This window comes from Natrix helvetica (assembly GCF_964273705.1).
Source record: "Natrix helvetica genome assembly, chromosome: 3".
NCBI classification, from domain to species: domain Eukaryota; kingdom Metazoa; phylum Chordata; class Lepidosauria; order Squamata; family Natricidae; genus Natrix; species Natrix helvetica.
In genome coordinates, this window is record NC_138549.1 from 26380088 (window position 1) to 26407913 (window position 27826).

Here is a 27826-nt window from a genome sequence, read left to right on the forward strand (position 1 = left end):
ATTGTGACTAGGAATACTAAGAATTGCAGTCAGAGCTATCTGCAACATACTTGATTAGTTCAAGTATTTTCACAATAAGTTCTGAAAAACTTCATTTTGTGTGCTGACTCCTCTCCCCCACTAACTTTTACTTTCACTTTTGCTTAATCATATCTTGCCATACTTGTGCAGATCTGAATAGTTAATATTAACTGTGATTGATATCAGTAAGCCAGCTTCCAAAAACCTGTATGACATTGCATTTTTTTCAATTACTCAAAAGAAAATAGCTGGCTTAGATGTCAGAAATAAAATATCTACCTCCAACCTTATTTGACTAATTTCTGTCTTTACAAATTGTCCTGAACTAATAAATCCAGTTTTCATGTTTTGTTATTGTGTAATTGAAAAATTATCAGTCAGATAAGATTAATGTACTTTATTTTATTTTGAAGTTATTTTCTTGGGGAAAATAGCCAATATGCTCAATATAGAAGTGTGTTTTATTTAATATACCTTCATTCTACATTATCCATTGTTGTCTTTCATTTCTGTGACTGCCAATGAAAGACTTATATTGATCGATAACTGTTTTGCCACTAGAGAAATCAGCCAACACTCATTGCAAGAATATATATGGGAGATATATAGTCCCTTTAAATAATTTAAATAGTGTCACCTGGTAAATCATTTTGTCTCTTTCTAAAATTCATAGAAGGTTGATATGCTGTTCTCATTTTACAAATTACATTTATGCAGGGATATTCATAATTGGCTGATACCCTAATCTTTACAAAGATGATTATTCTTTACAACGTTCTCAGCCTGTGTGTAAGACACCCTTTTTTCTTTTTTAAGATTGCTGCTGTGGAAGAAAAGGCCAATGTAATGTCCAACTCACTACACATTTTCAATGCCATTAGTGGGACAGCAACAAGCACAACAGTTCATGGAATGCCCAGCTCTTCTTCAATTGCATAACTATCTTATATATGAAAGTACCTTGACTTTGGAACAAGAGGGTTTGGGGATGGCTTGCTAACTCAGGATGAAATCAAAAATTGTGAAAGAACTATGCAGTTTCTAGTTATTGTATTAATCAGGTATAAGGAAATAAGACATCAAAAATGCACATATTTTTATATTATGCTTGCAATATTGTATGTTCTGGGAAGTATTTAGGAAAACTGATCACATAAGGATTTCATGAAGTGAATGGCACAATGTAGGCAGATTTGGAACGTGTGTAGACACAAACTTAAGAGAGTGTTGCTGAAGTTATGCACATATGAACTGATTAAAGTATTAACCACTATGAACTAAATAAGCACTAAACAAAGGTGTTAATGTAAGTAGAAGTAGCTTTTTATAATGTCGACTAACAGTTGTGCTCTATTTTATAACTTACTGGCATTTTGAAGAGCTTATAAGCTTAAAATGATTCAAGTATTTGCTTCCAATCAATGGTGACTACGTATTATCTTAAACAATAAATGTAAAAGTTTGTTAATACAGCTTATAAAGTCTATATAAACGTAGTGCATTTTAAATATTTTTTAATATTCATAGTCACTTCCATCCTTTTACAATTGTTGGATTCATGTTCATTCCAAGTAAATGCTCTATTTTCTTTTACATTTTATTTGTATATATAAAGTGCAATATGAAGTTGTATACACTTTCTGTAACATTATGCACTGTTTAAAAAAAAACACCTAATTTTGCCAAAGTAATGGAATATAAAAGTGGTGATAACTACTGTGGAAATGGTGATAATTTAAGGCTTTTGCTGTGTTGCTTGAAGACATGAATAATTTTATACCTGAGAAAGATAAAGGTTTTAATTTTATTTAACTGGAATCACTGTCCTGCTGTAATTAAACATTATGTATAACATCTATATTTTTAAAAAAGTTTAATTTATGTGCAATTTATTTGGATCTTTTTATTTTGCAAAACGTATCACTAAAATCAAGTATTACATTATTTTAATAAATGATATTTTCATATTCTTTTTTTGACATAAATATTTGGTTTAGGTTTTGTGCTATTCTTAAGATTTGCAATAAATGATACTACTCATATGTGTAATTTGGAAATTCTGGTTTATTATATAGAGATGTTGATAGAAATTATTACCATAGCTAGATTTCTTGACGTTTAAGATAGCTGTTTAGTTAAGTTCCTTCATATATGCCTTAGAAACTTAATGAGTACCTACTATTCCATTTTTAGACTAGTTTTAATTTCTGCAATAGAATAGCTTTAATTTGTGCAAACAGTACACTGAATTCAATGTTGGCTACCATTATATGGCTTATATTTTTAATTAATGAAGAGCCGAGATCCAGCTGAATTGCAGAATACTAAAGGAACTTACTGAATATCTAGTTGAACTTTATACATTTTGATCCTGGACAATGAATGAAATTCAAACACAATCTTCCAAAATCGGGAAAATGAAGATTCGTAGAATGAGACTGCTCAATCTGATATGGATCTAAGAAATTTCCAAAGCAGATAATAAGATATTGACCAATATGTATTCTCAGAATAATATAATTCCCAGAAAATACTAGAAGAAATTTCATCAATTTCTTAAACTCATTTGTGGGAAATTACTTTAACAGATTGTTTCAGAAAATATTTGAAAAAGTACTCTACAATGTTTTGACTAGCAAGCTAGTTAAATGATTGTATGACAAGTGAGAATTTATTTATTATTTAGTTTATGGCAAATACATGGACTTACAGTAGCTCAAATGCCGATCTCCAGTCCACCCAGCCATTCAAGGACAGGGTGGTCTATGCCGAAAAATATCAGACGCTGATCCGATGTAAGCTCTCGATGGACATTCGGGCAAAATATGATGGATATTTTGTTGAGGAGCACCACAGTCACACAGGAGTAGAGACAAGACCCCACTTAAACAATGAATCCTGGCAGACATCATGTTGGGTATGGAGCCTGTTCAGGAGAATTAATTATCTCATTAGGAATCATCAGAACTTTGCTTATGTACAACATGAGCAGAAAATTAAATTTCTTTTTTAAGATGTATTCAAAAAATAAGTTAAGCTCAGACAGCTTCAACCTTAAACTGTCTACCGTGGACCTCGCCCCATTCCTAAGAGGTCTGTAAAGGGGGAGTGCATAAGCGCACCAGTATGCCTACCAGTGGTGGGTTTCAAAATTTTTTAGAAGCTCATCTGTAGGTGTGGCCTGCTTTGTGGGAGTGGCTTGCCAGCCATGTGACCGGGTGGGCATGGCCAACTTGTAAAATGTGGTGAAATTCACTTAACAACGCTCTTGCTTAGGAACCAAAATGTTGGCTCAGAAACTCTGGCATTTGAAGCACATAAGTCTTAAAGCTGTCAAGTTACAAGACCCTTGCACCCCTAACTCTTTAGAAAAAAAAACTCCATGGGTGTTCAAACTTGACAGCTTTAAGACTTGTGGACTTCAACTACCAAAATTCCTCCTGTCGCTCTTCATCTTGATGATATGCAGACAGGCGGGGGGGAAGGGAGCTGGAACCGATTCTAAACGGCACTGTAGATTTGTGGAACCTCTTCTATAGAAGAGGTTAGAACTGGCAGGAACCCACCCCTGAGATGCCTACCATCCCTATCCTACTGCCCCCATTTATTTGTACTCATTTCCTTTGTTCATGTCCATGTTTATACTTATACCTGTTATCTTGTACATGTTTGACAAACTAAATAAAATAAAATATCATGGGCTACATCAGAAACAGCTAGATCAGGAAATAAGACAGCTCGCATAAATAGTTAATTAAATATGTGAATAAATGAAGTATTTTTCCTGTCATCAACTAACTATTAGAGTCCCAAGTGCTGAAACTGACTTTCCTTCTCACCTCCTTGCAGTCCTGCGTCTTATGGGCTGAAATCTAATTTATGTCAGTTTCACATGGCTAGATTCCAAGGTAAATGATAAAATGGGCATAATTCCTACTGCCGAATGATACTGTTGATCATTCCAAATGCTTTTGTGAGGAAAGATATTTGTAACCACAACAAGGGGGTTGAAGTAGAATTTTTTATCTTACAAATATATGAAGGTGGGAATGTTAACATGGCATTCTCTGTGGTTTGTAAAGGGATTTCCCCTACATGCTTATGCCTTTTTATCCAAGTAATCCTGCTTCCAATAATCGCCTGAGAACTTGGGGGGCAAAGGGGGGAGGTGCTGGGAGGAAGAGCCCCCATCTTTAGAACTTAATTTTTGTTTTGCTTGAGGTTTGATTCCAGTTTCCTCAGGTGAAAATCTCAGTGCTTCCCATGGCATGCCACAATTAGATTAAAAGCCATATTGATGCCCTATTGATCCTGCATCCATGATCGTTGTTATATGCAGAGGTATATACATAACAAAATGCTTTGTCAGCTATAAATACTCTGAGTTGCAACAAGAAATGACAAAATACATTATGGATTTCTGTTAACTGGGTTACCTGATAGTGTAGAACAGCAGATGTCCAAATACGTTGTGACACACACAGCCTGTTTAATCTGTCCTTGTTTTATTGTTGATCCATTACTGTAGTCTTACATTTGCAGTTTCACTGACACATTTTAAGAAGGAGCACACCCTTCAAAGTATTTCACATCTAGACAGGCAAAACTGGTTGTTGGATATTGCCTGTCCTACATCTTTAGTTTCTCTAATGTTAACTTTACACATTAGGGGCTGTTTTCTGCTTCATTATGCAAAGGCCACCAGCTGAATGAAAAAAAAAGGAAGGGTTTTTTAAATTGACACTAATTCAGCTGAACTGATACCTTTATCTATTTACATGGACTGTGATAGAAGCCTAAAGAGACAAAAATACAAAGTACTTAATATTATTAATCATAATGGGAGTTATTGCCTATTTTATTGAGTTTGATTATATTAAACACACCTCAAAAGGAAAAAAATATATAATTTCTTCACATTTCAACCACAGTATATTCCCCAGCCTTTCTTTACTGCTCCAGCTTTTTCCTGTAATTCAAACTATCAGAAATAAAGATATACTCAACTTATGACCATAATTGAGCCCAACATTTATGTTGCTAAGTGAGACATTAAGTGAGTTTTGCCTTATGAATATGAGTCAGTTGCCAAGTGTCTGAATTTTGATCATATGATCATGGGGATGCTGCAATGGTTGTGTGAAAAATGGTCATAAGTAACTTTTTCAATGATGTAACTTCAAACAATTACTAAAGGAACTGTTGTAAGTTGAGGACTACCTGTATTTTTTTTTCTCATTACTACCAATGTTGAATGAAAGGAATCTCATCCAGGTTAAGTACCAATACATAGTCCAGTGGTTCTCAAACTGTTCTTCACCGTGAACCTCCTTTAAATATTTTTTGTGACCAAGGAATATGGCCATGGAATCCCAAGACTTAACTCTAAATTGTAACATTCCTTCAAACATTTGTGGACGTCCTGCACCTATATCAAGGCCCCCTAAGGGGTCCACAGACCATAGGTTGAGAACCATTGACCTAGCCTATTTGCATCATCACCATATAATAATAATAATAATAATAATAATAATAATAATAATAATAATAATAATAATAATAATAATAATAATAATAATAATAATAATAATAATAATAATAATAATAATAGTAATAGTAATAGTAATAATAATAATAATAATAATTAGAATCATTAGAATCATTAGAATAATCATTAGAATAATCATTAGAACAAAAAGTCAAAAAATTAAGGGCAGATGCTAGCAACTTAAAGAACATGCATGAGCAACGGCTTAAAAACAGAAAAATCATAGATCAGCTAATCAGAAGATATAGATTGGATACAAGAAACATCAATGAAGCTGTAGAGATTGTAAAACAGCAGATAACAGCAACAGCTAGAAAAATTGAAAGATATGAGGCACAAATCATCCAGTATAAACAAAATCAACAATTTCGATCAGACCAACGGCGTTTTTTATCAAAGTCTTAATGTGAATGGTGGCACCAAAAGTCAAAAACCAGAAAAGCAGGCCACAGCTGAATTCTGGAAAGAATTGTGGGGAAATGCAAAGGACTGCAATAAGGAAGCAAAGTGGATACATGACTTTGAGGAAAGCATTGGTAACAAACAAGTGCAAGTATTAGAAATAACAACTGAGATGGTCAAAAATCGAGTAAAAAAAGTAAAGAATTGGACATCACCTGGAAATGACCAATTACATGGTTTCTGGCTCAAATATCTGACCAGTTTACATGCAATGTTGGCCAGGCAACTGAATGAAATTTTACAAAATGGTCAAATTGATGAATGGTTGACAACTGGAAAAACATACTTGATTCAGAAAGATGCAACTAAAGGAACAATACCTGAAAACTACAGACCAATAACATGCTTGCCAACAACCTTTAAATTACTCACAGGCATTATTGCAGATAACATTATGGATTATTTGGAAACAAACAACATCTTGCCAGTAGAGCAAAAAGGCAACAAAAGAAGGAGTAGGGGCACAAAAGATCAGCTCCTAATTGATAAAATGATATTAGAAAATTGTAAGAAAAGAAAAACAAACTTGAATATGGTCTGGATTGATTATAAAAAAGCATTCGACTCATTGCCACATAGTTGGATCATAAAATGCTTAGAAACAACTGGCATTAGTAAAAATATTACATCCTTCACTGAAAAGGCGATGAAACAATGGAGAACTGAGTTGGCAGTAGGGAATGAGAACTATGGAATGGTTAATATCAAGCGAGGAATTTTCCAGGGTGATTCACTTTCACCTCTTCTCTTCATCATCGTGATGATCCCACTATCAGTAATCTTAAAAAAAATGAAATTAGGCTACCAAACAACCAAAGAAGCTGAAAAAATTTTACATTTATTATATATGGATGATTTGAAACTCTATGGAAAGTCAGAAATAGAAATCCAATCACTGACAAACATAGTCCGAGTATTCAGCACTGATATTTCAATGCAGTTTGGCATGGAAAAATGTGCCACTGTATCCATAAAAAGGGGCAAAATCACTACATGTGAGGGAATTGAAATGCCCAATGGCCAACTAATTAAATGCAACGAAAATGAAGCCTACAAATACTTAGGCATTTTGCAGTTGGATAACATCAAACATGGACAAGTAAAAAATATTGTCAGGAGAGAGAACACCAACAGAGTTAGGAAAATTTTGAAATTTAAATTAAATGGTGGAAATACAATCAAGGCCATAAATACCTGGGCAATACCAGTTATAAGATACACAGCTGGTATAGTTAACTGGACACAAGCTGATTTGGACATTTTGGACCGAAAAACCAGGAAACTAATGACAATGCACTACAGTTTACATCCACGTGGTGACACTGATAGACTATACCTGCCCCGAAAATCAGGTGGCAGAGGATTATTACAAGTGAAGCAAATAGTTGAAGAAGAAAAACATGCACTGGCAGATTATTTAAAAGAAAGTCAAGAACATCTATTAATTGAAGTAAAGAACAAAAATCTATTGAAAACCCAACAGACGAAACAAGAATACAGAAAAGATGTGATAAAATCAAGAATGGAGAGTTGGCAGAAGAAAGCATTACATGGTCAATTTCTGGAAAAAATAAAAGATAAAGTGGACAGTAAAAAAACTTGGTTATAGTTAACAGCAGATACATTAAAGAAAGAAACAGAGTCACTAATCCTGGCTGCGCAAGAACAAGCTATCCGCACAAATGCCATTAAGGCCAAAATCGAAAAATCCTCTGATGATGCCAAATGTAGACTTTGCAAAGAGGCTGATGAAACTGTTGACCACATACTCAGCTGCTGTAAAAAAATCGCACAGACTGATTATAAATTGCGGCACAATTCAGTAGCACAAATGATCCACTGGAATTTGTGCAAAAATTATAACATTAAAACAACAACAAACTGGTGGGAACATAAGCCTGAAAAAGTCACTGAAAATCAGATGGTCAAGATCCTGTGGGATTTTCGTATACAAACAGACAAAATACTAGCGCATAATACACCAGACATCACACTGGTTGAGAAAAAGAAGGTTACAATCATAGACATCGCAATACCAGGTGATAGCAGGGTCGAGGAGAAGGAACATGAAAAAGTCGCGAAATACCAGGACTTAAAAATTGAAATCCAACGATTATGGCACAAACCAGCAGTGGTAATTCCAGTGGTAATCGGCACACTGGGTGCTATTCCAAAAGCACTGGAATTACATTTAAAACAGTTAAAACTTGACAAAATCACCATCAGTCAAATGCAAAAAGCTGCACTGCTTGGATCTGCACGTATATTACGAAAATACGTTACGACGTCCTAGGCCCCTGGGTGGGGCCCGACTAGTAATCAATGCCAAATCCGGCGAATCAACTGGCCGCTGTGATACAATCGTATAATAATAATAATAATAATAATAATAATAATAATAATAATAATAATAATAATAATAATAATAATAATAATATACGTTACGACGTCCTAGGTCCCTGGGTGGGGCCCGACTAGTAATTAATACCAAATCTGGCGAAACAACTGGCCGCTGTGATACAATTCTGTTGATGCAATAATAATAATAATAATAATAATAATAATAATAATAATAATAATAATAATAATAATAATAATAATAATAATAATAATAATAATAATAATAATAATAAAAAATTATTATTATTATTTATTGTTTTTATTATTACCAAATCTGGCGAATCAACTGGCCGCTGTGATACAATCGTATAATAATAATAATAATAATAATAATAATAATAATAATAATAATAATAATAATAATATACGTTACGACGTCCTAGGCCCCTGGGTGGGGCCCGACTAGTAATTAATACCAAATCTGGCGAAACAACAGGCCGCTGTGATACAATTCTGTTGATGCAATAATAATAATAATAACAATAATAACAATAATAATAATAATAATAATAATAATTTATTATTATTATTTATTGTTTTTATTATTATTATTAACTTTATTCATTAAACATGAAACTCAGCCAACTGAACATTCAAAAATGCATTACAAATATCAGTGACTGGTGCTAATGGTTGATACGGTTTGCTGCCAAGGTCCTAGGTATCAATCAAGTACCTTCTTAAAATATAAGATGTTCCAAGTAGCACAGTTTTTTGCAGTTCCGCTAGTGTTATTGTAGGAAGCTGCAATTTGTTGATGTATCTTGTAAAATTCTTGGACATGGTGCTAAGTGCCCCGATGACAATAGGTATCACTGTTACATGCTTCATCCATAGCCGTGTAGTTTTGATAGATGATGATGATGATGATGATGATGATTATTCTATTTTATCACAGCGGCCAGTTGTTTCGCCGGATTTGGCATTGATTACTAGTCGGGCCCCACCCAGGGGCCTAGGACATCGTAACGTATTTTCGTAATATACGTGCAATCCAAGCAGTGCAGCTTTTTGAATTTGACTGTTTATTATTATTATTATTATTATTATTATTATTATTATTATTATTATTATTATTATTATTATTATTATTATTATTATTATTATTGTCAGAAAATCTGAAATCACAGTTATCATTTTTTTAGTTGGTATCAACCTTCATATGCATCGAGTTTTTCCTAAGAATCTAGGATCCTAAAATATATGGGCATAGTACAGTATATGTGCAGATCCAAGCGATCTGACCTTTTATAAATGATAGATCAATTTTTTTTCAATGTAGGTATTTTCTAAATGCTGTCCAAGATTTTTTGGTATGGCGTCCAGTATACCTAAACAGTTTATTATCATTATGCATGGGTAATGTACAATCAGATCCACAGTATGAGATTGTTGGAAATTTAATAGTTCAAGACAATCAACAAACAATAGCATGACAAAGTATCAACAACACTGCATTGGAAGATCTGCAAGAAATTCTATTTGCTTGCAAGCAAGAGCTGGTGGGGCCATAAAATAAAGTAACAGAAGATGAAGAAACTAAAGTGATATATGACTTTAATTCAAACAGACAAGCCCCTGCCATGTTAACAATTGTCAATAAGAAAGACAAAAAAGTCTGAATGTGGAAGTACCTGGAAGCAGCAGAATAGAAGAGAAAGAACTGGAGAAAATAATAAAATAAACAATAAAGACCTGCAAATATAGGTAGAAAGATAGTGACAAAGGAAAGCAAAGATAGTACCAATAATGGTGCAATCACAAAACATCTGGAGCACCACTTGAACACCACTGGCTTTAACAAAATCCCTGTCAGTCAACTGCAAAAGGCAACTTCACTCGGAACAACTGACATCCTGTGACAATACCTTTAACACCATCAAACATATCGTAGGTTCTTGAGAAGGAATTGATAGGTGGATAAAAAAACCAGTGTAAAAATCTGGCTATATGATGGACCATAATAATAATATTTCATGTCAAAGGAATAATAATATACATGCTCATGTTAAAGGAATTATTATAAATCTAAAAGTATAATTAATTTCATTAAGCAAAGTTTGAGAAAATTAATGATACAAAAGTAATTAATTGTTTTGAGAGTGGGATACTTCAATAGTATCAAGAATGGATTATGAGAAAAAAATAAAAAAATATTTGCATTAAGCATTTTCAAAGGAAACGTAGTAGACACTATATTTAAAAAAGGCAAAAAAAAAAAGTAAATATACATGTCCCAGGATTTATTTTATTTATTTATTATTCATATTTATAGACCGCCCCCTCTCCCGGAGGGACTCGGGGCGGTGTACAGTCACTAAAATACGTTATAAAATACATACAAAACAGTTAAATAATTAAATACGTAGGTGGAGGAGGTTGCAAGACTGTACATAGAATAATAAATATTAAATATAGTATATATTATATTAAAAACTTTTTAAAACCCCAAACCCAATTAAAATAAATAAATCCCCGGGAGGTAAAACTAAGAAAGTGCCAGGCCAGCTGATTGAAATAGGTGAGTCTTTAACTTTTGCCGGAAGGAACGGAGGTCGGTGGTAGTTCGAATGTCAGGGGGGAGGTCATTCCAGAGGGTTGGGCCCATCACAGAGAAGGATCTACTCCTAGGTGTCGCCCGCTGGCATTGACTAGCAGACGGCACCAGGAGGAGCCCCTCTCTGTGTGAGCGGATAGGTTGCAGGGACGTGTGTGGTAGGATGCGATCCTGCAGGTAACTAGGTCCACTGCCATGGAGCGCTTTAAAGATGGTGATCAATACCTTGAAACGCACCCGAAAGGCCACAGGTAGCCAGTGCAGCTCGCGCAGGAGAGGTGTTACGTGGGAGTAACGTGTACTTCCCATAATAACCCGCGCGGCTGCGTTCTGAACTAGCTGCAGTCTCCGGATGCGTCCCAAGGGAAGCCCCATGTAGAGAGCATTGCAGTAGTCCAGGCGAGACGTCACCAGCGCATGAGTGACCGTGCGCAGGGCACTCCGGTCCAGTAGGGGGCGCAATTGGCGCACCAGGCGAACCTGGTGGAACGCCCCCCTTGCCACGGCTGCCACATGGTCCTCCATTGACAGCCGGGCATCAAGGAGGACGCCCAAATTGCGCGCCCGCTCCACAGGGGACAATTGTTCGCCCCCTATGGCCAGCGATGGGGTCAGCTGGCTGAACCGAGGCGCCGGTAACCACAGCCACTCGGTCTTGGAGGGGTTGAGTTTAAGTCTGTTGTCCCCCATCCAGACCCCGACGGCTTCCAAACACCGGGACATCACTTCGACAGCCTCGTTGGGGTGGTTTGGGGTTGAAATATACAGCTGAGTATCATCAGCGTAAAGATGGTACTCAACCCCAAAACCACGGATGATCTCACCCAGCGGCTTCACATATGCGTTGAACAGGAGAGGCGAGAGGACCGACCCCTGTGGCACCCAAGTGAGTGGCCTCAGGGACGATCTCTGCCCCCCTGTCAACACACATTGCTTCCGGTCGGAGAGGTAGGAGCCGAACCACCGCAAAACGGTGCCTCCGACTCCCATCCCCTCCAACCGGCGCAATAGGATACCATGGTCGATGGTATCAAAAGCCGCCGAGAGGTCTAATAGGACCAGGATAGAGGAGCAACCCCTATCTCTGGCCCTCCAGAGATCATCGACCAACGCGACCAAGGCTGTCTCAGTGCTGTGCCCGGGTCGGAAGCCGGACTGGCGTGGGTCTAGATAGTCGGATTCGTCTAGGTGTCGCGGGAGCTGCTGCGCCACCACATTCTCGACAACCTTCGCCAGAAAGGGGAGGTTGGAGACTGGACGATAGTTAGCTAGCTCCATTGGGTCGAGCGCGGGCCTCTTGAGCAAGGGTCTCACCACCGCCTCTTTCAAGGCGGTTGGTAAGTATCCCTCACTCAGTGAGGCGCTCACCAGGCCCAGGAGCCAGCCTCGTGTCACCTCCCAGGCTGCCAGTACCAGCCAGGAGGGGCACGGGTCCGTTAAACAAGTGGTGGGTCGCAGCCGTCCACGCAGCCTGTCCAAATCCTCGGGAGCAACAGAGTCAAACTCCTCCCAGAATGGTCCCTCAAGACTCGCTGTTGGCGGCTCGTCTGGTCCACTGACGGAGGTCCACCCGCTCCGGATCTGATCGATTTTGTCCTGAAGATATTCCCCAAACTCCTCTGCTCTACCCTGTAAGGGTGTCTCCCGCGCCCCCTGCGATAAGAGGGAGCGAGTCACCCTAAACAGGGCGGCAGGGCGGTTATCCGCGGACGCAATAAGAGCAGCACAATGTCTACGTTTGGCCGCTCTTATTGCCACAAGGTAAGTCCGCAAATAGGCTCTTACCTGTGTTCGGTCAGATTCGGAGCGCGAGGATCTCCACCTGCTCTCTAGACGTCTCCTGTGGCGCTTCATCACCCTGAGCTCCTCAGTGAACCAAGGAGCCCAGGTGGGTCGATGCCGCAGGAGAGGTCGCAACGGCGCAACCCGGTCCAAGGCCCCAGTCGTCGCCCTATTCCAGGCAGTCACTAGGTCCTCGGAACGGGAGCGGGACAAGGCTACAGGTATTGGCCCAAGCTCCGTCAGGAATCTATCAGATTCCATCAGGTGCCTGGGGCGGTACCAGTTTATAGAGTCTGGTTCCGCCTCCTCGCGGTGGGGGATAGCGCCAGGGAAGTCCAGCCGGAGGGATGAGTGGTCTGACCATGACAGGGGCGTGATAACTAAATCCCCTATTCCCAGATCACTCGTCCACTGTTCAGATACAAAAATGAGGTCCAGTGTGTGGCCCCCTTCGTGAGTGGGGCCCTGCACTAATTGGGTCAGGTCCATGGCCGTCATGGAAGCCATGAACTCCCGAGCCACCTCGGAAGCCGCTCCCGTTGACGGCAAGTTGAAGTCCCCCATGACCAGAAGTCTGGGAGTCTCAACTGCCGTCGCTGAGATTAGCTCGAGGAGCTCGGGCAGGGCTGCTGATGCATAGCGAGGAGCCAAGTATACAATCAGCAAGCCCCACTGCCTCCCTGGGCCCCAACTCACACCAAGGGACTCACACCCGGGTATCTGAGAAACAGTGAACTCCCTCGGCTCTAAACATTCCCGCATAACCACCGCCACCCCACCACCCTTACCCAGGGCCCGAGGCTGATGGAATGCTCGAAAACCCGGTGGGCACATTTCCACGAGGGGTAAACCACCCTCGTGGCCCAACCAGGTCTCCGTTATCCCTGCAAGGTCTAGCTCCCCCTCTGAGATCAACTCATTAATGAGGGGGGCCTTGTTGATGACAGACCTTGCGTTGCAAAGCATCAGCCGCAGGCCCTGGCTCTGTAGCACCTGTCCACCTAGGCTGCAGGGGTTGGTACAAGCGACCGGATAATGTTGCAAGATTGAATCTGGGTTTGTCACCGGGACCAGAGGTTCACTCTTCCAAGAGAAGTTCCCTGAAGGTCCAAAAGCTCGGAAAAGTCCAAAAGCTCGGAAAAATACATCTCTGGTCCCGGTGATTGACCCAGATTCAATCTTGCAAAAAATGGTAAACTCAAGCACAAAACAGATGAAGAAAATGTACATGTATCATAGAATTAGGCTGTGTTTTCATATTTCTTTAATTAGCTTAACCAAAATATGACAACTTTGTCATGACAAATGACAATGTAGGTAATATAGAAATATCAACAATAACACAGTGTAAATCATATGACAAATGCTAAATAAAAAAATTAAAACAGTAATTCTGGCCTAGGAATTAAAACTTTATATTAAAAGAAACCTAAATTTTAGATGGTATAAACTCATATTTAGAATTTGGAAGCAAAATTTATTTTGAGTTGAATTAAAATCTCTGTCAGAAATACAAGTTTTGGGCATGGAGGCATACTTTCAGAGTTCAATTAGCCACTTTTTTGCAGAAGAAATTGTCTATACTTTTGGATTGGAAGCATAGAATATACTTAAAACAATAGACATGTTCAATATAATGTTTTGTAAGGTTTAGTCATTTTAAACTAAAAATAGATTGGAAAGGTAATTCAGATTTTAACATTCGTTTTAGCTTCTTTTCTTTTTATCTGATGCCTTTATTTTCTTCAGAATTGAAAACAAGTTGAGATAAATATTTAACCGTTATATAAGAATTAAAAGGAACACGTAATTATAAATTTATTAGACCTACTTTTTAGAATGTAGGTAAGTAGAACTCAATTATTTCCTGGAATTTGCCCATCATCTTGCTCTACAACCTTTAATTTAATAGTGATTCATATTTGGTGTTTTCATTTTCAGTTATTAGATTTTTAAAAAACTCTTATGCAGATCTTTAAGCCTTTCTTAGAATTTTGCAGGTATAATAGCTGCAGGTATTATACCTGAACTCGAAATCTAAACTTAGGTTAAATTTAATCCTAATGTATTGAAGTACAATTGTGGAATTGCATGATGATGACGCCTTATTGAAATGTCTTGCTTTTCTCAAAAACTATTTTGATGCTTTGCTGAAAAGAGGAATTCCCAATTTAATTTTTAGAAAAATTGGTGATACCTTGACCTCAGCAAATGCAATCTGACTTCTTTTCTAGTTAGTTATCTTTGTTCTGACTTAGGCTTCCTAAGAGCCTGAAACAAACTCCTTGTCACGACAAAAATCCTTTTTATTAATTTGTTGTGAATTCTGCTCATTCACATCCAGCAGTCTTTCAAGGGAGAATGTACAGTCACAGACCTTATCTGGCTTGGAGAGCTGACAGGCCGATATCTGCAAAACTTGGTAAGGAATCTCAGAGAATCACGAATCAATTAAGCGAACTAATTGTCTCCTGCAAACTCCATTCCCCTTTCGCTTCTCTTTTATTTCCCCTGGGAGGGGCCATTCATCGTCCACCTGTGGCTTTACTCCCAAGTTGACCCTTGTTCTTTAGCTGTTCCCTTCATCTAGCAACTCTGCGCATACGCACACTAGAAACAGACTCCAGCTGTTTGTCTGCCTCACTGATGTCTGACTCTGAATGCAGCTGATAACTGGCATATGGCTCTGGCCCCCTCTCTGCCTCCAACACAGAGCCCTCATCAGAGCCTTCCCCAGACTCCAGGACTGGCCCGTGTTCCTCCCCAACCTCCTCACTGTCCGAATCTGCTGCCAGCTCCTCTGGCCTCTGGCGGGCCACAACAATCTTCTCGTTCAAAATATATAAAACTTCCAAATGTTTCCCCAAATCCAGGACACTTGTAGGATATCAACAGTTTTTGCTGACCATCTAATCAGTTGTTTATATGGATTTTTTGTTATTATGGGACATCGGTCTGACTTACAGTACTCGTTGCCACTTCTCTGAGGTTTTAAGGAACAACATAACACATACTTCTTTTTAAAAGATGATGCAATAGACTTTCTCCAAAGTGATATCTTCCGTATTGATTACAAATCAAAAACATGCTCTGCCGGTTCCTCTCTAATAGGGATTCCTTTTGCTGTCATCCATGACATTCTACATTCCAACTAGCACCACGGTGTTTCTTTATTCTATCTCCACTTTCCAGAACACAGTGATGTACACCCTCTTAACCTTTTAGGTTTTGCTCAATCTATACTTCTCAATCAGGACTGAGAAGGAACTGGGAGTTGTAATTCTACCTTTAGGGCACTTCCATTCTCTATCTGAAGCAGTCAAGTTGATCCATTATCGCTGTCTGATATGTCAAGCTTGAAATGCTGACATTGATGAGCAAACATCCTGTCCTGCTGCAAATTTATTTATTTATCATGTTTAAGAACTACCCTCAGAAAAGGGTACTGAGCAGTGTACAAATAAAACATCAAAAGCATAAAAACAGCATATAAAATTTAAGAGAGACAAATATTAAGAATCAATTAAAAGGCAGGGTGGAATATCAAGACACTAGTCAGCCCTACATTAGCCATGCTCCTCCTCTTTGTGCCAAAGCAAGGCTGCAGAGGCATACTTTCAGACTTTTGCAGAAGGCAACGAGAGTGGGGGCCAAGTTATTGTAGATTGCTGTGTTAATGGATTTTACTTAGCCTCCGCTGCATGGAAAGAAAAGTGCCCACTTTCCTACATGTTGTGAAAAAACTGAGTGGCTTCTAGGAAAGGAAGTTGAAAAGGTATCAGCCTCATTTCTCAATAAAAGAGATGCATATTGTTTTTTTACTGTAGTTTATCAAAACAAACAAAATCATAGAACCAAAAATCATCTCATTCTCCTCATGAAGACACGTGATCACAGAAATCAGGAGTTCCTTTGTGGTTGGCTGAGTCCATTTATGGAAATGACTCCAGGATCTTCACCTCCTTTTTAGAAAATGCATCAAAATGGAAAAAAAAGTAGGATAAATTATCCCCCGATTTTAATCGAACAGAAGCTGCTGTTGTTCTTGGGGAATGGCCAATTGACCGAAAGCAAAAAAGATTCACTACTAGGCGAGCAGGATTCATTTCCGTGCATGAGGAATGCTTTTGTTTGTCTTCCGCCTCTGCAGAACAGCTCTGAGGCCATACCTTTATTTCCAATTATGATTATCTAATTGCAATTAAATTTTTAAATGTTTTAGGCTCTAAAAGTGAATTCCTATATGGGGTGCAATAAGTGCAACAGGGCATCTATTCCGATGATGTGCAGTATCTACAGAGTATCTTGTCTGATTGGGGTGTCCACTTCTCAAAATCCTGGCTGGACTCCCACAAAGCAAAAACAGGGGAATATTCCTGTAGATAACTCTAGGAGATGCCAGCTCCTGGCCTACTTTTCAAAGCATTCCAGATATCCTACAAGCCAACAAGCTGCAATCTCTCTTAGGTCACCTCTTAAAGTAGCAGATAGCCGATGCTCAAGTTTGAGATGAGAAAGGGAGGAGGAAGAGGTGGAACAGGTGGACTGAGGCTCCATCCTGGCTTAGGAGACAAATAGCATCCTTTCAGTGGGTTATTTATGTCTGTGATTAGGCCATTCCTGCCACGTAGCTTCCTGACAAAAATGCAACAAGGCATGCTCAACTGCCAAAAGCCAGTCTGATCTAGTGGTTAAGGCATCAGGCTAGAAAGAGGAGACCGTAAGCCCAAGTATTACCTTAAACATGAAAGCCAGCTGGGTGATATGGGGTGGGTCGCAGGAGTGAAATTCAGCAGGTTCTGGAGAACCGGTAGTGGAAATTTTGAGTAGTTCGGAGAACTGGCAAATACCACCTCTGGCTGGTCCCAGAGTGGGGTAGGAATGCAGATTTTGCAATATCCTTCCCCCAGGAGTGAGGAGGGAATGGGGATTTTGCAGTATCCTTTGTCTGGAGGGAGTGGGAATGGAGATTTTGCAGTATCCTTCCCTTGCCACGCCCTCAGAACTGATAGTAAAACAAAAATGAATTTCACCACTGGGCCAGTGACTTGCTCTCGGCCCAACTCACCTCTCAGAATTGTTGTTGTAGGAAAACTAGGAGGAGGAACGTATGTTGGATATGTTTGCTACCTTGAACTATTTTTAAAAAATAATAAAGGCAGGATATAAATGAATAAAAATTAAGTAAATTGGGTCAGGGACATGAGGAAAAGGAAGCTCTGCTTCAAAAGGCATTGGTTAAGAAACCCCAGTCTTGTTATCTATAATGCACCATAGGAAGCAAGGTGGAGACTAGCAAGACAATTGGTCTACCAGAATCTAGGTCAAGAACAAGCATCACTGGGGAAGAAACATGCCTCTCATGACTCCTGGAGCAGAGTAACATCAATTGATAGGTACATACAGGAATGAACAAGAGACAACTTCTTGTGCCACATCCATCATTGGACGTTAGCAATCATGTTGGCAATCCTACTTTTGCCAACAGTCGCATGAAAAAGTGCTGCTCAGTTTTGTCCAAACCAGTCCCTTAGGTTTTGAAGCCATGATGTTGTTCTCCTGCCTGGACCATGTTTGCCTTCAATCTTTCCCTGGAGGATTAAGTGAAAGATGCTGTATTTTTCTGTGTGTCGCATCACATGTTCAAAATACTCTAACTTTCCCTTTTTAATGGCTTTGATGATTTCCCTTTGCTTTCCCAGGCAGTTTATTACTTCCTCATTTGTGACTTTGTCAACCCAGCTTGAACAAGCAGACCGCTAACCAGAAGCCTTGCAACACATTCTGAAAGGCAAGAGGAAAAGACGTTTTCACCTCGTCTTACCTATCATCCCTGGATATCTGCATTCATTGGCTCTTAAACCCCAAAGCCATCTCGCATATTTTTACTGAAAAATCTGAAAAAGAGAAGAGGTAATTAAGGGGAAAGGACTGCAAAAGAAGCCCTATATTCCCCTTGAAGTTATTGAAAATGAAAGCAGACAATTGGGCCTAAGAAAATTCCAGACATGGAAATATCCTGGTGGATACAAGGAAGAGCCTGCAAAGACACAAAAAATGCACAGTACTACAGCAGGAAACTACCATATGTTTTGGACTATAAGATGCACCAGTGTATAAGACGCACCAAGATTTCGAAGAGGTAAGTAAGAAAAAAAAGTGTTTGTCCTCCCCTGTCCCCAGAAGCACTCTACAGGCTTCAGCAGGGCTGGGGGAAGGCAAAAACACCCCCATTTTTGCGATAAACAGGCCATTTTTCACACAAATGAAGGCGTTATTGCCTTCCCCCAGCCCTTCTGAAGCCTGCAGAATGCTCCTGGGGGTTGGGAGAAGGCAAAAACGCCTTGTTTTTTTTTTGCAAAAATGGGATGCGGGAACGGGGCTTCAGGAGGCAAAAAAATGGCTATATTCGATGTATAAGACACACCAACATTTCCACGCTCTTTTAGGGGGTGAAAGGTGCATCTTAAAAATATGGTAAATCTTATTTCCTGATACAATGTTTCCATTCATTGCACCTGTAACCCCATGATTCCCATTTTCCTAGTACATTGTCAATAGCTAGGCCTTCACAGTGGTTTTCTGACAAATGCCTGACCATCTATCTCCTCTACCTTCCTCCAAGTTCCCATTACTCTCTTACCTTCCATTACTTCAAATTGTACTGCAATGGCAACAGAGCTCATTCCCAGATCTTTGATCCTGGAATGATACGTTAAAGTCCTGCTGCTAAGGCTTTATAACCCATTGTTTGCCTGTTGTTTATTATGATTTCTCTTCAAGTTATATCTTGGCACATGATCTTTTGGGCTGGGGTATTTTATATGTGCTTCTGCTAATGGCATGCGTGCAGTTCAGGGCCAGAGAGTAAAGTTAACTTTGCGAACTTTGTGCCTGTTTCATTGTGCATCAGAGACTGCTTGACAAGGTAAGTTTCCAGCCTTTCAGTGCCATTTAAAATCACTTCATTCCTCTTTGCCATGTGGAGGTATAGGCTGTGTGTCCTTCTCCAGATCGTGTACATTTAGGGGGTACCTTTAAATCACCTTAGTGGTCACTATCTGCTAGAACAGGGGTATTAAGCTTATGTCGTGATGTATTGGGACTTTCCTCCCCTTTGCAAAACCAGGTGGGGGGTGGTGGCCAGCAAATGACACACCTGGTCCGTAGGCCGGGAGTTTGACAGCCTTGTGCTAGAAGAACGAAGTGACAGGGCTGATAGTAGGTCACTAAAACTGATCCAATGAAAGAGTAGTCAGGTCAAACATCAGTCAACATTTCCTTTGAGGGCCACCATCAAGTATTGGAGAGCTTGTTATGTGCAAATTGCAACTCAGCCCACCTGCAAATGGGCCACTACATTTTGCACCAGCTAAAGCTTCTAAGTAGAGAAATGAAGGAAGTTTCACCATTTAGTTTTCAGAAAAAAGATCTCAATTTCAATAGATTCAAAGTATCCCAGGGAGAATGATTGATGACACACGTGTAGTGCTTAAAATTTGTGAACTCTTTTTGAATTTTTAATATTTCAGCATAAATATGATCTAAAGCAAGATCTGTTCTCCACAAAGCCCTAAAATTAAACAAATGAGTCAAAATATTTATGCTTGTTCACTTATTTATTGGGGACAATGATCCCAAGCTGCTACATATTGTTGAGTAATAAACAGATGAGAACCTCTAGGAATATCAGTTTATTTGAAGGGGAAATTAGAGTCAGGTGTTTCAATCAATGGGATGATAATCAGGTGTGAATGTGGGAAGTCCTGCCTTACTTAACAAGCAGATTTCTGGCTATTCACTGTCAAAAGCTGATCTCACAACACAGATCTGACTCATGGTTTGAACAAAGCAAATTGCTGGAGACTAAAAAAAACACCAGTTGTAAATGTTTGCCAGCCTGGAAAAGATTATGAAAACTATTTCCAAGAAATTTGGACTCTGTCAATCCACTAATAGGCAGATTGTGTTCACATGGAGGCAATTCAACACTATTGTTAGCTTCCCTCAGAATGGACAATCGAGCAAGATCACAACAACAGCAAGATGTATAATATTCCAGGTGGTCTCCAAGAGTCTGCAGAGTGGACAATTGACCTGGATCACAACAGCAACATGTATAACCGTGATGGCGAGCCTATGGCATGCATGCCGCAGGTGGCACGTGGAGGCATTTCTGAGGGCACGCGAGGTGTTGCCCTGTCAGCTCTGGCGCGCATATGCACGCCGGCCAGCTGATTTTCGGCCTTGATTTTCAGCCTTTTTTCGCCCTCCAGAGGCTTCCCTGAAGCATGCGCGCTGGAGATGACAGGGCAACGCCTCGCGTGCCCTCAGAAATGGCTCCGTGTGCCACCTGTGGCATGCGTCCCATAGGTTCGCTATTACGGTTCTAGGAGGCCTCCAAGAGTCTACGTAATGTCTACAAAAGTTAACGGTACACTTGTTGGAGTTCATGAAACTCCCAGCAGGAGAACCCTGAACAATAGCATACATGGCAGAGTTGCAAGGAGAAAGCCACTAATCTCCAAAATGAACATTGCTGTCTGTCTACAATTTGCAGGAGGAAAAGTCACAGCATGGATAATAGTCCGATAAAATTTGAGTCTAAAGGAAGAGTAGGGGTGGAAAAAAAATCTCAAAATGGACCTTCCTTAGTTCTTTTGAGGGGAGAAGTACTTTTATAGTTGATTCTGTTACTGTAACCTCAATAAAAATATTGTTAATATATGTGGTTGGTGTGTTTTCTCTGGGCTACTTTGAAGTGATAATATGAAAGACCAGGTGGATAAGCCAGAAGCTATTGGAAGGATATCCTGTGGATGGATGACATTAAAAAAAAAAACTTTTTGACTTCAATGGAAAATGTCTGGCAAAAAGCAAATGCATTCCAGCATAAGATTCATATTATATGTTGAAATAGATTATAAGCACAATGAACTAAATATTTTCAGCCATAGTTATCTTTTAGGACACCTTGTTAATCCATTTTTCGTTTTTTTTAAATGAACAATGCACTCTCTCTCATACATATGTTGGATGAAATATCCATCTGGTTCAGTTCCAAGCCAGGAAAAAGACACTGGAATCATGGAGGCTGATTGGAAAGATGGTTTAATGATGAACAGAACCACATTGGTGGTTCTGGTGCATCTGACCACATGGAGTTGAGAGTGGGGGGTATTTATACCTTCTCTTGGGCTTTGCACTTGAGCTTCCTGTTCCTATGCAAGAACATGTATTCTATTGGCTGTTGTAGGGGTCATAGCTGGCTCTGTAGGTTGCCTGAGCTAGGTTTGGTTGAAGTTTGAAGTTTGATGCAATGAAGGGGCTTGTTGGGCAATTCCTATTATGGCTGAGGCTAACCCTAGCTTTGTTCAGACCTTGCTGCAGGGAATAATGGATTATCAAATCTGCATTCAAAAAGCTGGCCTCAACTTAGTATCTTGCTTGGGGGCAGGGAGCTGGGGCTCTGAGTTTCTGCTCCCTTAAGATTTTTATTTCTCTTTTACGGGAAATATTTTATCCTGCCTTTTTTAGTATTTCTCAAAATATTTCATTCTTCTAGGGGAGGAGTCGGTGCTAACTTTCTACACATATTTTCAAGAATAACGCTGAATCTGCAATCATAGGATGATAAATTATTACAATATAGTTCTTAGCAATTAATATGCTTATGAAAGGTTTGTGCACAACCTTTTAGCACTTCCACAAATACAACCCAAATATGGATCAGATATGAAGACATTTTCACCATAATTTTTTTTTAAAAAAAGACCAATTAGAGAACACCCAGAGAATCGTCAACAGCATCTTCAAAGAAATCCAGTTCACCAGAGAAGAAAACAACAACTCACTACCCTTCCTGGACATCCTAGCAGAATGCATCCATGAACTAGTGGTCAAAAGACATGATAAAAACTCTTCACAACATACAGACAAACTTAACCATAGTTTCAATTGCGAAACTGTGACCATCCTAGACCAAGCCAAGGACAAAAATGCTACCGAATTTCTAGAAGCCTGGCACTTTTAGACTTAGAGTAACTGTACCGCCACTTTGAATGTACACTAATTGGCATACATTAAAATGAAATTTCATTGCATACTTCTCTCACTTTAAATACACAAACATGACAAAATAAATAAATACAAAATTATGCATATACCCACATATATTATATGACACAGAGAAATACCACAGTCTAGTTTGGATGTATGTACATGGCAAGAAAAATAAATCTTGCAAGTTTATCAGATGGATAGCATAGGGAACAAAACTGCTACAAAATCTGGTAGTCCTGCTAGAAATACTTCAAAACCTCTCTGACAAATTAGCCATCAATGGACATATAAACATAAACAATTTCTACATACTATGCAAAAGAGACAATCAACAAGCCAAAAACAGGACAAAAAGACCAAAACACCTCCCCGCCAGCAATCAGCATCCAGACCAGTGTAGATTAACTCCAAGATTAACATCATAACAACAGTGAAATAAACAATACCCCAGTCAAGAAAATGCCAAACCAGCGAACAGCAAACAGCCCTACCCAAGAACCTCTGAAGACCATCTTCACTAACACTGACAGGGCAAGCCACCAGAATATAAACTGAGAGAAAACCCCACTCCTCACCAGCACTGATGATGTTATCTAGTTTGGGTAATGAAACGTCTGCAAGAAAACAATCAAACATAGAGAGCACCAAGGACTCCTCAGTTAACAATTTAAAAAAAAACACAGAAAGCTAAAAACACAAACATAAAAAAGCAGCTGAGCAGCAACACAGAACAAATAGTCACAATCACTGCAGGAAAGAAACAGATTCATCCACGTTACTTGCAGCACTTTCTTTGATTTACCTAAATTTGATGCCTGTAGAGCTTCTCAGTCATCCAGGTCCTGTTTGTTCCAAAGGTGCTTTTTCAGGAAGCAACTGGACTTTCTTGTTTTTTTTCTTTAAAGACGTTTCACTTCTCATCCAAGAAGCTTCTTCAGCTCTGACAAGATAGTGGGGAATGGAAGGATTTATATTCCTTGCAGGCAGCTGGTCATTTGCACCTTTTTAGAGTGTTGTTGAAGGACTTGGAGGTTTATCTGTGTTCTCAGGGTCACCTGAATGGTGCCCCCTGGTTCCCTAGTCTCCAATTTTTTCTCTGGAAATTCAACCATGACCTGGGTGACTGAGAATCTCTACAGACTTTTAGCTATACAATTTGGGGGAAAAGCACCCTTTGAATGGAGTGGGAGTAGGAATGGATTTCCGGAGAAAAAAACTGCAGTCTACAGGAACCAGGAACTGCCCTCGGGTGACCCTGAGGACACAGATAAACCTCCAAGTGCTTCAATGACCCTCTAAAGTCTAAAAGTATGCAAATGACCAGGAAGGAATATAAATCTATTCCCCACTTATCCTGTCAGAGCTGAACAAGCTTCTTGGATGATAAGCCAGACGTCTTCAAAGAAAAAACAAGAAAGTCCAGTTGCCTCCTGAAACATCACATTTGGGACTAAATTTAGTGTACACACACAATAAAAATTTTCTTGTCTAAGATCTGAAAAGTTGAAAATTTACTCAAAAGCCTATACAATATTTTTAGAAAATACATAGTGTACTTTTTTACTATTTGTAGATAACAAAATGAACCAAACTCCCATTAAATCCTATTGCCCCAAATTGCTATGTCGGTTTTTTCTGGCCTTGAGTTCTTTCAACAGTCTATTTTAAATTGTGTTGCTGTACCTGTAGAAAAAGCTGTTCATTCTGGAATGTATATGGAAGTCCCTTATTGATTGTTAACACATTAAGATTTCACAAGCAGATGGGTGTATGTATACACACACATACAAACAATTCAGGCTAAATCATGGCACAAAGTTTATACTGTATCTTACTGATGTTATATCCAGTTTCCACTGAGGGAGGGAGGCAGGCAGAAAAGAATGCAACCACTTAAAACAAGCTTATATTCTTTTGAAAAGGATGTTCTAAGTGAGATGGGTGGCATATAAATCTAATAAATAAAATGTTCCTCAGCTTAATGCACATTAATTAGCAGACCTGTTTAATACATGGAAACTCTATAAGGATCTGGTTCCTCTATTGTAAGGTTGAAAATAAAGACTTAGGTAAATTTACAAATTTGATAAATATATATAAATGTAAGAATAGTGCCTTTTTATGTTGATATTAGCAATGGGGTGCCAAAAAGTAAAAGCAGAATAATATTGTAGGTGTATGTTGTTCTGGTTAGTGATTTTTAAGTCATAATAAGTATAAGCAATTTTAAACGAACTATATTTTTAAAGAGATGTACAACCTTTTGCATAATTAAGAAAGAAGGGATAGCTTACCACACGTAAAAGAAATACTTTGTAATTAATGATGTAGACTATCTAATTAAGCCATATGTTGTAAGAAGTGTTTTTCTTTAGGTGCCAAATACCTATTGGACACTTCCACTATTTCCACTTCCCAATTCTTCAAAAGTTAATTTGAAGACAATCTATGATTATGTTTCCTTTGGAGACCTCCAGAACACTGGAGAAAAATCATTGCCTAAATTCAAGTTGCCACCAATCAGGGAGTTTTTTAAAATTCTCCCATTTCTACAATGCACAAGAACATTTTAAAAAATGGCTTATACTCCACTATCACATCTAAAGTATTTTTTTGGTAACATGCTAAATAAATCACCAATTAAAGGGCTTTTTTAATGGAGAGTTAAAATGGTGTTAAGCCACTTTTATTGTTGGAAAGCAAGAGAAAGAAACTTGGAAGGAGAGTGAGGAAAAGTCATATAGATAGAAAATAGAGCATTCACAAGCAGTCTTAGATGTTAGGAGTTAAATTTGCTTTGTTTTATTGAATACATTTTTATTGGTCACCTGACCAAAGGAAGTTAGAGTACTCTATCTGCTAGAGTACCCATAAGCACCACAGAGATGCAGTATTTCAAACAAAGACCCATTACCGGTGTTTCAAAAACTGAAACAAATTTGGTCGGCTCTTGTCTACAGCTACTTTGAATTAAATGACATCAAAAAACATATAAATCACAAAAACATACACAAAATTTGATACTACCTAGATTCTAGAACATTTGCTACATTTTGCTTTCTTTGGTATTTACTCCTTTTTGACTAATGCATCCGTCATTTAAGTTTCCTCAAACATTAACAATCCATAAAAACAATTATAATACTAAAATGGATTACTAAATAATAAAAGAGCTTCTACATTAGCAGAATGCAAGTGTCTGGTTTTTTCCCCCTATCAGCCTTTAAAAAAAAAACTTACCTACTTTTAGGCCAAGAAACTGAAAGTGCTAAAACAAAGTATCTTTATCCTACTGCCTTTTTATTTCTATCAAATGGTTTGTACGTACACTATATTGCCAAAAGTATTTGCTCACCTGCCTTTACTCACATATGAACTTACTGTAAGTGACATCCCATTCCTAATCCATAGGGTTCAATATGACATCAGTCCACCCTTTGCAGCTATAACAGCTTCAACTCTTCTGGGAAGGCTGTCCACAAGGTTTAGGAGTGTGTTTATGGGAATTTTTGACCATTCTTCCAGAAGTGCATTTGTGAGGTCACACACTGATGTTGGATGAGTTTACGTGGCCTACCACTTCATGGCTGAGTTGCTGTCATTCCAAACACTTCCATGTTCTTATAATACAGCTGACAGTTGACTGTGGAATATTTAGGAGCGAGGAAACTTCACAACTGGATTTGTTGCACAGGTGGCATCCTATCACAGTTCCACGCTGGAATTCAGTGAGCTCCTGAGAGCGACCCATTCTTTCACAAATGTTTGTCAAAATATTCTGCATGCCTAGGTACTTCATTTTATACACCTGTGGCCATGGAAGCAATTGGAACACCTGATTCTGATTATTTGGATGGGTGAGCGAATACTTTTGGCAATATAGTGTATCTCTTACTCATTCTGTATTTTTTGCTAAAGTCTCTGTTTGCTGTCTTCAAGCTCATTTCCCTTCCCTGCCTCATCATCATCTCCTGTTCTCTCTTCTCCCCCCCCCCTCAATCTTGACCCCTTTGTCGGTAGCATTTTAAAAAACCCACCTAAAATACTTTCAATTCTCTTCCCATCCAACCATTTGACTTGGGATTCAACAGGTGGCTCTTGAGCAGCAAATGAGACAAGCTGCCCCTGTTGGATTTTCGTCCCAATCGCGATACATATAAAGGCACAGGAGGGCCAAGGGATCAAAGCAGCGGTTTGCTTATCGATTGCATATTAACGATGTGCCAAATTAAGAAGCAGGGAAGTCGAGAGTCGGCCTTTCCCTCCCACTCCCTGCCCTACAAATTTCCTCTCGGAGCGATGGAGGAAAGCGGTTTGCCTCTTTCCTCTCGGGGTGTTTTTCGCTCTCGGGCGTGAGGGCGTGAGACCCAGTTCTTCCCTGCCCGCCGCCTACCTCCTGCCCCGCTTGCTTGGCCAGGTAGGGGTAGGACTTGGAGTCCAGCCAAGGCAGAAGCTTTAAAGAAACCGACCTCCGTCGCCTCCGTCCCTTTCCACCTTAGCATCCGCCCCAAGTAGGACCGCCGAGAGCAGCACCAAGGGCGGCCCAAATGGGTACGTACGGGAAAGGAAAGGGGTTGGCGCAGCAGTGGCCGGACCCGAGGGTCACCGCGCGGGGCTCCCAAAGGAGCCAAGTCTTCCGACCTCCACGAGCAGCCTGCCGGTTGCTTCCCTCGCTCAGGCGTCTCTCTCTCTCTCTCTCCCACCTCATCCCCATTACTTCGCCGGGTCGGGAGGCGTCTCTTCCCTTTTAAGGCGCCTTGGGAGCACTTCTGCGCCCTTAGGCTGCAACTGCGCTCTATCCGCTTCTCTCGCGGGGAAGCCCCACAGAGAGTTACTTCTGAGGGAGACAACTGGGGGTGGTGGTGTTTTATTTTATTTATTTACGGTTCCCCGGATCTGTTTTTAACCCAAAGTTACCCCTCACCGTCCGGAGAGGAGGTCCCGGGGAGGCGGAGGGGGGAGGGGGTTATGTATGGTGGCTCGTATTCCCCGTA

At 39.5% G+C, this 27826-nt stretch overlaps 2 protein-coding genes and 1 long non-coding RNA gene across 10 annotated transcripts in view; 2 read left to right on the forward strand and 1 right to left on the reverse strand.

The window, feature by feature from the left end:
* DOCK9 (dedicator of cytokinesis 9) overlaps window positions 1–2059 on the forward strand; it is a 137196-nt gene extending 135137 nt beyond the window's left edge. For all 8 annotated transcript variants that reach the window (XM_081948185.1, XM_081948186.1, XM_081948182.1 and 5 more), the window contains one exon: window positions 838–2059. In XM_081948185.1, coding sequence (XP_081804311.1) covers window positions 838–960 — 123 coding nt within the window. In that variant the 3' untranslated portion in view covers window positions 961–2059. The remainder of the gene's footprint in view (window positions 1–837) is intronic.
* LOC309389627 lies at window positions 1694–27525 on the reverse strand. Its single transcript, XR_014174969.1, has 3 exons — window positions 27392–27525; window positions 2732–2947; window positions 1694–1801 (listed from the first exon to the last, which is right to left on the reverse strand). It is a non-coding gene; the product is annotated as an uncharacterized lncRNA (long non-coding RNA).
* SLC15A1 (solute carrier family 15 member 1) overlaps window positions 27048–27826 on the forward strand; it is a 42279-nt gene continuing 41500 nt past the window's right edge. The window contains exon 1 of the mRNA XM_081948189.1: window positions 27048–27383. Coding sequence (XP_081804315.1) covers window positions 27380–27383 — 4 coding nt within the window. The 5' untranslated portion in view covers window positions 27048–27379. The remainder of the gene's footprint in view (window positions 27384–27826) is intronic.